The sequence below is a fragment of the Anser brachyrhynchus genome, assembly GCF_964034855.1.
Source record: "Anser brachyrhynchus genome assembly, chromosome: 16".
NCBI lineage: Eukaryota > Metazoa > Chordata > Aves > Anseriformes > Anatidae > Anser > Anser brachyrhynchus.
Genome location: NC_137734.1, coordinates 2184509 through 2199041, shown reverse-complemented (window position 1 = coordinate 2199041; position 14533 = coordinate 2184509). Strand labels below are relative to the sequence as shown.

At 51.9% G+C, this 14533-nt stretch overlaps 2 protein-coding genes and 1 long non-coding RNA gene across 6 annotated transcripts in view; 2 read left to right on the top strand and 1 right to left on the bottom strand.

The window, feature by feature from the left end:
• LOC308178829 (uncharacterized protein) overlaps window positions 1-8303 on the bottom strand; it is a 65706-nt gene extending 57403 nt beyond the window's left edge. Inside the window, exon 1 of the mRNA XM_080557954.1 lies at window positions 8186-8303. The gene's annotated coding sequence lies outside the window, so the exon portion shown is untranslated. The remainder of the gene's footprint in view (window positions 1-8185) is intronic.
• NPBWR2 (neuropeptides B and W receptor 2) lies at window positions 557-8116 on the top strand. Of its 4 annotated transcripts, none has more exons than XM_080557970.1 (3): window positions 557-3618; window positions 3706-4408; window positions 4907-8116. In XM_080557970.1, the coding sequence occupies exon 3, from the start codon at window positions 5532-5534 to the stop codon at window positions 6528-6530; it is 999 nt and encodes a 332-aa protein (XP_080414096.1). In that variant the 5' UTR covers window positions 557-3618; window positions 3706-4408; window positions 4907-5531; the 3' UTR covers window positions 6531-8116. The 4 variants fall into 4 exon arrangements, with proteins under 4 accessions (XP_080414096.1, XP_080414097.1, XP_080414098.1 ...); XM_080557971.1 differs by having other exon boundaries at window positions 557-3904; window positions 4277-4408; XM_080557972.1 differs by having other exon boundaries at window positions 557-3904.
• Window positions 8304-9237: 934 nt separating the features above from the next.
• Window positions 9238-12564, top strand: LOC308178835. The gene is made up of 2 exons (XR_013939988.1): window positions 9238-10985; window positions 11469-12564. It is a non-coding gene; the product is annotated as an uncharacterized lncRNA (long non-coding RNA).
• Window positions 12565-14533: the final 1969 nt, after the last annotated feature.

The following is a 14533-nucleotide window of genomic DNA, read 5'->3' as shown; positions in this document are numbered from 1 at the left end:
CCTGCACGGGGTGCTGGTGTGCAGCGTGGTACCGGCCAGCACACGTGTCCTGCAGAACCCCAGGGCTGCCAGCAGCAGGTCACCAGAAAGCGCCTCATGGATGAGGAGCCAGGAGAAGAACAGCGAAACTCTACCTGCTCACACCCATTTCTTTTCCACACATCAGTTAGAATAGTTAACCTGCTTTTATTTCTCCTTTTGAAGTAGGATTCTGGTCCTTTTAAAGTAGGGCTGCTTAAAGTAGGGTCCCTATGCCTTGCTTGCTACCTCTGCAAACCAAAGGACTGTGCTAGAATCCCCAGATATCTACGTTGTGCATATCTGCTCTAACAGCTGGGAGGAAAACGTAATCCTGTTAACATTTCAGTGGTAATTGGTAGGTTCGAGGGTTAACAGCATTCCAAGATGACTGCGAAAGCAAGCAATTAGCTGTACCCTGGAGCACCCCAGCACAAGGCACTGTCACACGATGTTTTTTTTACCTCGCAGGTACAGGTCCTGAAGCCAGCTTGCATGACAGCCGTGACTCACATGGGCTGACGGAAGAAACCTGAGATAGGGAACAGCAAGAGCTCAAAGCCCGGAAGATAACTCCCGTCCCGCAGAAGATTTGGGGTTTATCAAGAGCCGCGAGGAAGCTCCTGGCCATGGCAGCCCCGCAGGAAGGAGCAGGCAGCTCCAGCCGCCCACCACCTCCCGCTTCTGTGCCTTTCATCCCCCATCACCGCTGGCCTGAGGAAATTACTCACACGGCATTTATCTTAATCGCTCCCCTGCAGAGGCAGCTATGGAGCAGTTATTGATATATCCCTCACCTGACAAGAACAGGCCATTTATAGGACTCATTACTCCTTTTCTTTTTTCAAAGCACCTCCAGCAGCACTTCGCCTTCACTCCAGCTTGCGGCAGGCTGGATGTCAGCAGCTGCTGGATCCATCACAATCGGTATTCACCATTCAGAGGCATTTTCTTGACCCCCAGCTCACCAGTTTCCCACTGGAGATGTCTGCTCCATCCCCCAGCAAAACCAGCACCCTCTACCTGGCTCCTAGGGACGTCCCACGAGGTGGGCACCATCTCCCACCCAAGCCAACCTGTCTCGTTTTGGCCCAGAAGGGTTGGGAAGCTGCTGCAGATGTCCTGGATCATGGTCAAGGGCAGAAACACCCAGCACGTGGGTGACAAATAAGCCTGGATTTCTCCTTTTCAGCTCACCTGGACACTCACCAACTGCTCCTTTGCCAAGCCAGTGCCACACCGAGGAGGAGCAGGAGGTTACTGGGAGTAATGGTGTCCAAATCTCACAGACACCCAGGCAGGAACCAGTGCAGCTCAGGACAAGCAGCTCCAAGGTGTCCTACCATAAATAACCTCACACTGTCATGGCTCACCAGAAGTCATAGCCTACAGATGGTTTGACATAGTCGGTTTGGGATGTCAACCTGCAGCGCCACAGCACCTCATACAAATAAATCACCCTAATAACCAGCGTCTGCAAGACAGTCAGCAGAGAACATTTTGTTTTGGTGAGCAGCGTATTGATCGCACATTTGTGTCCTGGAGATGAACTTGACTCTTTGAAAGCAGCTGGAGCCCAGTGGAACAGGATCCTGCCCCCAACAGTCCCTCAGAGGGGAACCGAATCCATCTTATCAGGTCGGGAACAACCCCAGGACTCCTGGTGGCTGCAGGAGCTCCAGTCTCACCCCAGGGCTGCTGCTGGGCAGAGGCTGAGCCCAGCACTGCACAAGTCCTCCTCTTCCAGAGCTGGGAAGGGAAGCTGTCCCTTCAGGTGTCCAGGAAAGCAGGAGTAATCCAAATCCACACCTGGTCTGTGTGACTGCACCCTCCCTGCAAGCCCCATCTTTTCAGACACTTTCTTCGTTTCTTCATCGCTGTCTTCCCCTTTGCACCACTGACTCAAGCTGCACGCTATCAACATGGGTTACAAGAACTAAAACCATCTCCATCACATGGATCTGACAGGGCAGAAACCCTGTCCCTCTTGCACCGTGCTGGTGACAGGGCTCTTTGCACAAGGACACGTGCAAATAGCTCAGAGGGAAGACGCAGCTTGTACCCTTTGTAGCAGCAACTTGAAATTGGTGCTCGGTTTCAGGGCTTCGTGCAAAAGCCAATTCCAAGGTAAGAATGAGGGGAGTGAAAGGACAGCCTCTCAGCTCTCCCAGATCCCTGTGCTTTATGTGGGAATATACAAGGATTTTTATTGCAAACACAATCTTCTGCCCTGAGGAACAGATCAGGATCACAATACTTCTACCTTTCAATAGCAACAAGCAATACCTCTGCGCTCACACCTCTCCGCATCACCTTAAGGTACAATTTGCAAGAAAGAAGGAAATTTCACTGGCCTCTTCCCCCCGTGAGATGTGGTCTGCGTGCGAGGGACACCCTGACTGTTCACACTGAAAACAGCTGCTCTAAGGTCAGACGGGTAGCGTGCGCAAGATCCGCCGTATGGATTTTGCTTTGAAAGGCTTGTTCAGGCTGCCAGCCTCTTTTCTGGGAATTAATTTGGAGGCAAACAAGTCACGCCCTGTAAGAAGAGACGGTGACACTGTCAGAGCTGCGTCAGCTCCTCCGCTCCCCTCCATCTGCCAGCACTAACGGGGCTCCCCCTTGTCTTCATCCAGAGAGAATTATTCCTCAAAGCGCTGGAAACGAAGTGAGCCGTAACCCGTAAGGCAGCAGCAGGTGCTCCCTAATGAGGGCACCGCGTATCACAAGGAAGATCAAGGTCAGAGTCCAAGGAGTGGGACCAGGCTCACCCAAGCTCATCCCCAGGATGCTCCCAAGCAGCCTCGCAGTGTGGGTAGATCCAGCCCCCAGGTGATATTCCCACAGTGATGGGCTCACCTGAACATCAGCTGCACCTGCAGGGGCCCTGGGCATCCAGCCCTTGCCTGCCTGCACACGCTGAGCTCGGATCTGGGCAAGTTTGACAAGCTCAGGTTCCTCCTGTTAGAAATATTTTTCCCCAGAGAACCTCTGTGCAAACAGTAAATTTGACATTTCATTCTCCTGAAATTTTGTCTTCCAGTATTTCTTTTTCCTTGACAATGACAACTGATTCCCCCAAAAAATGCCTTCCCACTGCAGACCCATCCAAACCCAGCTTCCCTTACAACTACTTAAAAAAACTTCCCCAAGAGAACACGAGGGCAGCTCTAGGGGTCTATGATCTGAAGTAACACCCCCATCATTGCTATGGATATTCTGCGGGCAAACTTCACTTTGTTTAATTTCGCCAAGGTCTAACAGCTGGTGGGATTTTGGTAGAGATACAGAAAACATCTGCAAGAGCTGTACACCAGGCAAGGAAAAAAAAATCCCTGTCTGCTGAAAAGTCAGCTATACCCACGGCCTTTAAGGAGGTACTTCTGAGTGCAAAGCGTTTTGTTCATCCCAGTTACTGGTGCACAGGAGCCTTGCCAGAAGAGGGTAAACACCCACGGAAAAAGGAACAAAGTCAAACGCAGCCCTTGGCTGCGGGGCTCATTGAACCAGTGACCGCCTGGTTCAGGAATGACACCGCGCGCTGGCAGGCAGAGCCCTGCTGGATGCCTGCATTTCCTCTCCCCTGGTTCTAAAACAAAGGTCAGGCAACCTCCAGCTGGGTGCTGCGTTTAAAAGACTAAAGGAGAGTCAAGATGACCCTCGATTTCCTTTTTCCTCTTTTTACAGGGACATGAAAAGGAAGGGATCTCATGCTGTTCCTGGCTTTGTTATTTAACCTGAGTGTGTTTCTGCCAGGCTTCGCAGGACCCCTGCACCTCACCAAGCACATCCCAGGATTTAGCTGCATTTCCAAGAGATGGACCCAGCTGCGGGGAAGTCAGCTGAGCTCCCCCGGAGCAGCTGAAGCCTGCAGGGATCTGGCAAGGTATGTCTGTTTATTTGTTCATTACGAGCTCTGTAATGGTGTGTACCCTCCTCCCACTCCCTCCCTCCACACACATTTGTGCATCTTCCCTGGTTAAAAACAGCCGGTGCTCCCCTGGTGAAACATTTTAACACACACACACCAGCACTTCACACATCCCTCACTCAAACAGCCACAGCGTGACAGCCCTGGGTGCTGCCTGTGCACCCCAACCTCTCCCCCATTCCCGAAGAGAGCCGCCCTGGTGCAACAGCCGCTCGCCAGCATCTCCCTCCTTCCCTATTTAAATAGCCCAGCACGGACAGAACTTTCTCCCCCCCTTTTTTCCCTGGTGAGGAGTGCTAATTACTCCGACATGCAATGCACACACAGGCACCATGCTGATATGATTGCAAGGACTGGTAACGTCAGCATCCCGGGGACCCTCCTCCGGCTGGGAGCAGAGGGAAGAGGCTCAGCCGTGCAGAGCAGCAGGTGCCGGAGGCAGCCGGAGCCACTCACCAGGTAAGGGGCACTCCAAGCCCAACGCTGCTCTTCCAGCTCAGTTTCTTGACATGCCACCGCTAGCGGAGCGAGGCACTTCTCTCTGCAGAGCCTGGGGACCAGTTGCCAAACCTTTGATCTTGGCAGGGGATCGGCTGCTTGCTCGCTTCCCTGCGGAGGAATTCTCGGAAGCATGGGTCAGGCAATAGCGGTGGAGGTGGAAGCTGCGAGGGAGGTGTAAACAGACAGGGGGATTCTTGCTTTGACTCTAAAGCAGATTTGCTTTCAGGGTACTCCCCCCCTTTTTCAGTCTGGATAGCCCTGAACTTTGGAGATTCACAGGTTTTTCTGTCTGTGACAAGTTTTGTGTACTGCCACAAATGCATGCAGTGAGCATGGTCTGATACCATAACCTATACACAATTTAAAAAGTTACTTTACATGTGGGTTAAGCCTCTTTAACTGCGTTTTAGAAATATTCCTTCAACTCTGTTTTTTCACCCTTCCTTCTCTTGATAGGGGACCCCTGGTGTGAGGAGCAGCCGCACCAGAAACTCCCTCCCTGTGCGTGCAGTCTCAGCCGGAGAAACAAGTTTGAAGTCCCCAGCACAAAGAAAGGCATTAATTAAATACAACAACGCTTCTGCTCTGACATGGAAAAAAAAAGCCCTGCAAGTGGGAGAGCAGCCAGCCCTCAAGTCCTCTGAGAGCTGAGAGAAGCCGGCCGGGCACAAAGCTCCCTCCCTGCCCTCCTCACTCCTGCAGCCCCCAGGACTCGTGCTGCAGATGGCTGAACAGGAGCCACTTCACCTCCCCAGCAGAGAAAAGCCACGGCTCACCTACATCCTCTCCAAGAGAGGAGAGGTTCGACTTGCATAGGGAGATACAATCCGTATTTGCTTTGTTCATGGAGCTTTCTGCATCATTCGATTTTTTTTTTTTCCCTGCTCATTTCAAAAATCTGACTTCTCCCATGGTAGCAAACAGAGGTAAGTGACGTTACCCATGCTGCCTCAACTCACTCTTCGGAAATAACCTGATTCTAGATGATAGAGCAGCTTTGTACCATACAGGATAAAAGGTTCTCCCTCCTGGGCTAGCAAGGCTTTCAGTGACTTCGGAGGGCAGCCTGTGACCAGCAGGCATGGGGAACAGCTCTCTCTGGGATGGTCTGAACAGCACCTGCAGCAGTGCAGGCAACAGCTGCTACCCGGACAGCAGCATGAGGTTCAACTTCTCCTTCCAAGAGCAAGCAGCCGATTTCTATGTTGTCCTCCCTGTGATTTACTCCGTGATTTGCGCTGTTGGGCTCACAGGCAACACCGCTGTTATCTATGTGATCCTCAAGGCTCCTAAGATGAAGACTGTGACAAACATGTTCATCCTGAACCTTGCCATAGCTGACGACTTGTTCACACTTGTCTTACCCATTAATATTGCTGAGCACCTCCTGCACTACTGGCCCTTTGGAGAAGTCCTCTGCAAGGTCATCTTGTCCATAGACCACTACAACATCTTCTCCAGTATTTATTTCTTAACTGTCATGAGCATAGACCGGTATCTGGTCGTACTGGCCACAGTAAAGTCCAAGAGGATGCCACATCGTACGTACCGAGCAGCCAGGATCGTCAGTTTGTGCATCTGGATCCTAGTCACCATCATAGTTCTCCCCTTCATCATCTTTGCTAACGTCTATGTGGATGACCTGGAGATCAAGAGTTGTGGTCTAAATTTCCCCAAGCCCGAAAGGTTTTGGTTCAAAGCCAGCAGGATCTATACCCTCATCCTTGGCTTCGCCATTCCGGTATCCACCATCTGCATCCTCTACACCATGATGCTGTACAAGCTGAGGAACATGCACTTGAACTCTAACGCTAAAGCCCTGGACAAAGCCAAGAAGAAAGTCACTATCATGGTCTTCATCGTCCTGGCCGTGTGTCTCTTCTGCTGGACCCCCTTCCACTTGGCCACCATCGTGGCTTTGACCACTGACTTGCCCCAGACCTCCATGGTCATTGGCATATCCTACTTCATCACCAGCCTAAGCTATGCCAATTCCTGCTTGAATCCCTTCTTGTACGCCTTCCTGGATGACAGCTTTCGGAAAAGTTTCCGGAAGATGCTGGAATGCAGAACTTCTTAAGCACGGGGCCGGGGCTCGCAGATCCCTTCCCTCCCACGGCTCTGCAGGGGCAACTTTGCAAACTTAGGGGAACACTTAATGAATGCACAACCCGTCTCTTTAGTTTACATGTATGTGTATGTCTATCATCATTCCCAAATTTTGTCCTGCTTACTTGCCAGTCTTGCATTTTCCCCTCCCCGCATCCCCAAACATCTCAGAATCGCATCACTACGTTCTTATTTTTAATCACACACCCCAAAGCACTAAGGACAGAACTTCCCTTTTAACAGTTTGCTTCTGCTCCATGGCAGTCCTTTATTGCCACCTGCTGTACAGCACAGAGAAGCTGAAGAGCAGCTTTCAGATTAAGGGGTTGTTCAGCTCTCAACAGCTGTGTTATCTGGGGGATGGTTTGATGCAGCAGAGCCAACACGCACTTTGTGTCATAACAAAACAGAGGATGCAAGATGAGTATTTGGAAGAATATTTCATGTTCACATGTGCACAGGTGTTGTGGCCTTGTTTTTGACTGAGGGATGTCTATTGCACTCCCACAGCCAGATTTCTTCTTTCCTGAACTGGTAACACAAGTTAAATTTAAACCAAAAAGCAAAACCTGTGTCTTAAAAGTGATATCCAACACCGTATAAATATTTCAGCAACTGTAGTAATTTGTGTTAGAAATTATTTTTAACTAATTGTTTCTGTTAAATGTCAAATATATATTTATTTAAGAGTGACTGATGAAATAAACTTCATGGGGAAAAAACTGGTCCCTCTTTCTCTGAAGAAACCCTCTGCTACTTGTCCCACGTCATTGCTATATGCATTGCATTTTATCTACTGTAAAATCAGAAGTCACCAATTTGTAACAGATCAGGTGTTTTGTAAGCCACAAACGAATCAGGTGTTTTGCTGCCCTCACCATGGCTTTCCCCCGACCAGCTCAAAGCACAGGTGAATATCTACCCATATAACATTAAATACTTATAAATAGGTACCTCACTTGCCCCAAAATACCTGTAAGCTCTTATCTATGCTACTAGACCCATGCGCTAGCTTACAGAAAAGTTTTTTACAGAAAATTTTTTATGCACATTTGTGACCAGCTTGCAGCACTCGAGCTGTTTCAGTGTTTCCCGTTTGCAGGTCAGGGAGGCGACCTGCAGGACACGGTACAACAGGAGCAGTGGTGCAGCCACCAGAGCGCCTTGCTAAGTGTGAGGGGAAATTTTCAACCAAAGCAATACTGAAAACCCACTGCAGTCATCGTCACCCTAAAAAACACCTGATACCAGCCCTTGTGCTAGGGCAGCAGGCCCAGCTGAGCACAGCACTCGCTGTCCTGGAGGGCTGTGGTAAGGGGCCTGCCTGGGGCAAGATTGGTCTCACACCCCTTAGCCTCCCTAGGGGTCTATATTAACTGTTTTAAGTTAAAACTTGCGAAATAAGTTTTTCTCAAAAAAAACCTCAGGTCTCATTTACAATGAGACACACTTAAGCTTTTTTTCCCTGTCTTTTCCTCACTTTCCCTTCTTCGGCTTGGGACAGGGAAAGCTCCCCGGCCCTAAAGGCACCAAGCTGGGCCCTGACCGGTCCGCCCCCCCGCCAGGAAGGGGCAGAATGGGTGAATCAAAAGAACAGGGGATAGAGGCAAGCTACAGCACACCTACCTGAGCCCACCCACGAGACAAGATACCAAGAACGTAGGTTCTCCCAGAAAACAAGGATGAAGAGGAGGGTGCACCCCAAGGTCCATCCAGGAGACCACACTAGGAGGGAAGGGCTCTGGTGGCAGCACCCAGCTTAAATGGGTTCCTGGAGAGGGTGGGGGCCTGGGGCAGCCCCCAGGTGAGGCCGCTCAGGGTGATTCAGGCCTGTGAGTGCCCTCAGGGCTCTGGCACCATAATTAGCAGCCTTTGATACATCATAAAGGCAATTCCACATTTCACTTTTAGAGAACCGAAAGGGATTTGTGAACATAAAGTCATTTGTATCGCCTTCTCTATAATAAAAGTGTTAATTTGGGAAAAATTTGGAGGGTTGGGGTGATGCGGGCGGTTGATTCTGGGCAGAAAGCTGGGGGCCGTGTCCCGACCACCTCCCGAGGGCAGGAGGCGGGTGCTGGCAGCAGCAGGGTGCTGGGGTGCTCCGAGGCCCCTGGGAGCAGAGACAGGGCACCACAAGCACCCGGGCTGCGACAGGCACCCACCGCTTCAGCACGGCTGCCATCTGCTGGCAACAGGCTCCGGAGGGGGGGAAAAAAACCTCGGGGTCCCCAAAGCTGGCTCCTGGGGTGCCACCGAGCACCCGGCTTCTCCGCTTAGGTCCAACGCCAACGCTCGTCGGCGTCAGGTCTGCAGGAAAGGCAGCAAAGCCCCTGTTGAGCTGAAATCACCCTCGTTCAGAGCCAAGTGTCATTGATGGAGCTTTTTCCCTTTCAGTCCTGTGTCACGACAGCCACAAAATCAGCCTGGCTGAGGTTGGGGGCACCTCTGGAGATCGCCCAGCCCGACATCCCCCGCTCAAGCAGCCCCTGCTGCAGGTTGCCCTGACCGTGTCCACTCCAGTTTTAAATATCTCCAAGCAGGGAGAAGCCACAGCCTCTCTGGGTACTGCACCACCCTCGCAGCAGTATTTTTTTTTTCCCACATTTGAACAGAATTTCCTGTATTTCAGTTTGCACCTTAGCCTCCTGTCTGAGCACAGCCGAGAAAGGTGTGATCCCATTTTCTCCGCATCCTCCAGCAGATATTTGGCCGGGGGGTCCCAGCGGTCCCATGCTGTTGTCAGCATCCTGCCTGCAGCCCTGCTTTTCTCTGTCAAACGCTCGAGGCAGGAGCCCCAGCTCCTCTTTGCTTCCATGGGGTGCCCAAGGAGAGGAAGGGGTTGCTCTGACCGAGGTCTCCCCCGTGTGCGGAGGATGTCCTGCTGCCACGGGTGCAGGAGATGGTGGCGTGCATGCCGAACGGCGCCCTGTGCTGCAGCAGCCCCGCGGCACTAAGCGGCACTCTCCGCTTTTCTTTGCAGCTCCGCAGCACTGCTGGGCTGCACGCAAGGGAGCCTGCGAGGCTGCGTGCTTGGGCAGAGCCTCTGAGCACGCACCCGGAGCCTGGCTGCTGCTGCTGCTGCTGCTGGGAGGGCAAAAATCAGGGCGGAGGGGACACTTCCCTGCTCTTTGCACAAGTTCACCCTGCAGAAAACCCTGCACGCCTGCTCATCCGTCTGAATCGGGCTGGTTTGCTGCAGACAAGCATTAGCCGTGCCTTGAACACCGGAGGCAGGGAAATAAATGCCCTTAACGAGTCACCTAATAAATCCCCTGCTATCACTCTGCTAACCCAAGCATCTCTCCCAGGGTCCCCAGGGTTGCAGGGGGCTCCACCAGCAACCCTCCCTCCCTTCCAGCCCCTTCCAGCTGGCCGTGCATCAAGCAGGGAAGCCGGCTCAGCCCCAAAGCCGAAGATGAGCTTCCTTCTGGTATGCCTGTGTGAGTGCAAAGGTGCTGGGCAACCTCGCAGCTCCCTGGCTACAGCAGGAGCTGGAGGCTTTCGGCTTGCTCCTGCGTGCTGCAGCAGGTGGGGGAAGGCAGGGGCTCCTGCCTGCCCCCCGCCAGGCAGGACATCAGGACATCACCTGCCCCTTGGGGACTGGGGGACTGTGCTTTGTCAGCCTCAGGAGATGGAAAAAGATGCATTTTGCACCCCAGAAACAGGAATGAGGGCTCACATTCCCACCACAGACTTTAAATGCAGGCACCTGAGACATGGAGCAGGGATCCGAAATCTCTATTGCTTTTTAAGCCTTCATGCTGCAGCAAGAAATTCTGTTTGTCTCGGTCAATTGTGCTCGCTGGAGTTGTGCCGTAGCTCGTTCCCCTGCAAAGCTGTAATCCCCTGGTACCTGAGCAGTCTCACACCATCTCCTGCTGCTGGTCACGATTTTGGGTGAGAAATTAAATAATTCTCCAGCGAGGAATGAAGGCCCAGCTCTCAAGCATATTTAGACTTAAAAAAAAAAAAAAAACTGAGAAGAGAAATTAAAAATGGATGAGCAAAAACTCTATATAGAGGAATACAGTAGATACGAAGCAGAAGAGTCTGTAGCTGATACTGTTAAAAGCCATCCAAGGGAGATAATTTGTACAGCCTGGCTTGTCCATAGCATTTGCGTTGTCGCCCACGGGATGCTGGGGGCCCCTGGGTGTCATCTGGATAGGGACAAAAGGTGCTGATGTGCCACCAGCCCCCGATGCTCCCACTGCAAACCCAAGGAACCAGTGAGCCCCCCACGTCTGCTGCTAGTTTGGGGAGAAACGAGCCCAGTTTGATGCCTTCAGAGGGTCTCAGCTCCTCGAAGCTCGGCGTTCCCACCCTCGGCTCACTTGTGCTGGGAGGACAGGAGGGAAAAGGAAAACACCAAGTGCAGTGGCAGTAAATATTGCCAGGAGTTTCTCGATGGCATTTGCTTTTGGTAAGTAAAGATGCAGAGAGAAAGATCAAAGCTGTCTGAATAGCTTTTAATTACGAGCCTCAATTGCTCTATTTTCTCTCAGAAAAGTATTACAATTATCTAACAAAGCTCTTCGAGTGGAATTAGGCACTAGCCCGAAGCTTCAAGAGCTGTTTAGCGGCTATTTTCCCTTTAAAAAAAATAATATTTGATGTCTAGATAAAAAACAGGCACTCCTATAAGTGCCTAAAGCCAAATCCAGTGCTCGCTGCATAAAGAGGCAGCTGGAAAGCTTTCCCAGAGCGGAGGTGACCGTGGCTCTGGTAAGCCACCACCCCCGGCCCGTGTCCCCTCAGCACCTCCCGCATGGGGACAGGGAGTCCCCAAGGAGGGCAAAATAAACCGCAGCTTTGTCCCAGCAAAAGACCTTTGACAGCTCCCAGCAGGGACATGTCCCCATCTTCAGTTCCTCGAGCTGCAATTCATCTCTCGCTCTTTCACCAGGGCTTCTGTACATCATCATCTGCCCCTGCTCTGCAGCTTCCCCTGGACAGCTCACGGCTGAAGAACAAGGCAGCTCGGGAGTTTCTAAAGCCCAAAACATCCCCTGGACAAAATTCAATAAGGCAGATGAACAAGGAACGCAGAAAAAATAAGGATTCGGTTTCATAAACTTAACCTTCAAATGAGATCAGAGGCTGGTAATTAATAAAGTCAGATTTCAATGCAATGAAGTGTCCCAAGAGACCCAGCCTGCTGCTGCCTCATATCGATGCGATGGATGCGGGTGTAATTACATTTCTCTGCGCTGTGCGGTGGAGAAGGAGGGCAGCCCTGTGCTGTGGGCTGGGTTCAGCAAAGCTCCTTCCTTCCAGGCTGAGCAGGAGCCAGGCAGAGGAGGCTGGTGGCTGCTGCGGGAGGAGCAGGGATGAGACAGGTCAGAGCCTCGCCAGGCTCACTTCCATCCCTAGCACACAAGGCGCTTTTCCAGGAAAACGCATGGAAGCTAAACCCCAGGGAAGATGCCAAAGCAAACTGTGGGGAGAGCAGCCCTGCTCGGCTTGCCATCCCCTCCGCCCCACCGCCGCAGGAATGCAGGGAGCAGGGATAAATGCTAGCGCCAGAGGTTGGGCTCGTTTTCTGCTCTTTTAAGCTTAATCCCCGCAGGCGAGTGATTATCTCCAGGAATTTTCTCTGTGGTTAAGCAAAGCAAGAGCAGTGCGATGCCAGACGAGGGGAAGTCCAAAATGCGTGAACAAATGACCTGTGCATGTGGAGAAGTTGCCATTAATGCCTTAAAATTGAGCAAACGTTAAACAGCCAAGTCACAACGCAGGATTCATTTCATGGGGGAAAGTAGGCTGAAAAGCCATTAATCTTGATTACCCATCGACTGCATGGCTCGTGTTTTTGTTCCTCATCACTGAGTGAATCAGCGTGGCATGGTCCTTTCAGAGCACTTACTGCACATGGCAGACTGAAAACACACACAAAAATCGATGTTCATAGCCTGGGTAGAGCTGCTGCAAACTTTGCCGGGTCTCCTCTCTGCTGCCAGCAGAAAGGTGAGCTGATGCAACAAAAAAAAAATAAAATAAAATGTGGAAACATGCGAATTCTGCCAGCGGTTTCCTTGGGAAAAAATAAAAATAAAAAAAATTAAAAAATCAAGCTTCCTGTTTAGATTCTTGCCAATTCATCCTTCACCTCACCGTGTTCAAAATCTGCTGTTTGGCAGGGCTGGTGCTGCTCGGCTCTTGGCTCCCGAGCACGCTGCCAGGCTGGATGCCAGTGGTGGATGCGTGCAGGCAGGAGGGCTCCTCGCAGCTCCCCAGCCCCACAGAAGCTACGGCCCCTTGCACCAGTAACATGCACTGGAGGAAAAACGCCTTTTGCTGCATTAATGGACAGGCTGAGTGCTCCCAGAAATTGGTGCCAGCATGGTCTCTGCAGGCCGGATTTGCCACCCAGCTCCTAATACTACAGGAGGAGGCAAGGATCGGGGAGTAAAGCAGGAACGAGCAGCGAGGACATGCATAACACCATAATGGAGCCACAAATGATCCAACCTGCACTTTACTCAGGAGCATCCCAAGCAGCGCCAGCAAGGAGCAAGGGGATTTGCTTCCAGTGGCCCAACCAGCAGCTCAAGGACAGAGGAGCAAATACCCTGAAAGCTAAACAGGAGAGGCATTCTCCTAGGGTGAAGGTGGTCCTAGCTGGTTTGGGGTATTATTGTGCATTTTCTACTCCAGGGAGTGAGGTTTTTTGGTCGCTGAAGCAGAAAACTTGCCTGCAGTAGGAGAGGCAGTGGCTGCTCGCAGAACAAGGCAGGGGAAAAGGCGGTCTGGGTGCCCCAGGCTGCAGAGAGCCCACATCACTCCTTCGCTGCAGACAGCTGGGACTGCGCTGCTTTAAGGGAGAGAGAGAGCAAAGTCAGTTTACATGGCTGATTAGCATCATCGTTGCCAAGATACATAACCATGTTGTTCTATTTATTGATCATTTCATTCTGTCATGCAATATATCCAGGCTTCAGGGCAGTGAGAAAAGGAACAAAGGGAGTTCAGGAGCTGTGGGGCTCTTTCTGAAGTGTACCGACCCCGTTAGCAGTCCCTTCGCACGTCTCCTCAGTGCTCAGGAAAATCCTGAAAGTCCTTCTTTTGGAATGAGTCGTGGCCTTAACATGTATGTTATTACGCGCTTTAAGCAAAGGAGGCATGTAGCACTGGTGTAAATGGGCAAGGCAGGGGCATGCAGCCACTCAAAACGGATGTGCATCAGCTCAGACGTGGCAAGGAGGGGCTACAGATCCTCTGACATCACCTTCCACCCCCAAAAACCCTATGCCAAACACCAGTTGGCATCACAGCTCTTATTTCTTATAGCCCTTATATCTCTGTTCCTCACACAGCACCGTGACTCTCGGGTTACCGTCCGATGCTGAAACCTCCGGACCTCATTTCATTTTCTCACCCTTATTTCAGCCTCGGGGCACGGCTCAGAAGGTTCGGGTCAGGGATGTGAAGCACCCCGGAGGAGCAGGGGCGAGCCCTGCAGCGCTGAGTGCCAGCGCTGCTCGTCCTGCACAGTCACGGTGATGGATCCACACGGAAACCCGGCGTGGTGGGGAATGCACCATCAGGGTACAGCCCGGGAGCCTTCCATACGAGGTTCTCCTTGCCGGGGGAAGGAGAATTCTGCTCAGACACAAATACCCACAAAAATAGCCGAAGGGAAGCACGGGGAAATGAGTGGGAAAGCAAAGCAGAGCGTTTCTGGCGCAGCTTGCTTTGCTGCCAGGCTTCTCTTCTGAGCAGGTAGCAAGGGCTGCGCCAGCACCGGCTGCTTCTGCAGACCCCCTGCATTAAAACGAGGCGGCTGCAGCAGCGCAGCACGCCCACCTCCCTGCAAAGCGGCACGGGACGGGAGGCATCCTGCTCCCAGCACCCTGCGCCGCCCAGCCACAGCACCCCAAGTACCCAGCGAGAGAGCAGAGCCCAGCTCCAGCTCCTTAAGGAGCTAACAAATCTTCCTCTGGAGGGGAAAATAAATAAATAAATAAATAA

Coding starts and splice junctions, on each gene's coding strand:
- NPBWR2 (XM_080557970.1), top strand. CDS start 5,532: ATGGGGAACAGCTCTCTCTGGGATGGTCTGAACAGCACCTGCAGCAGT.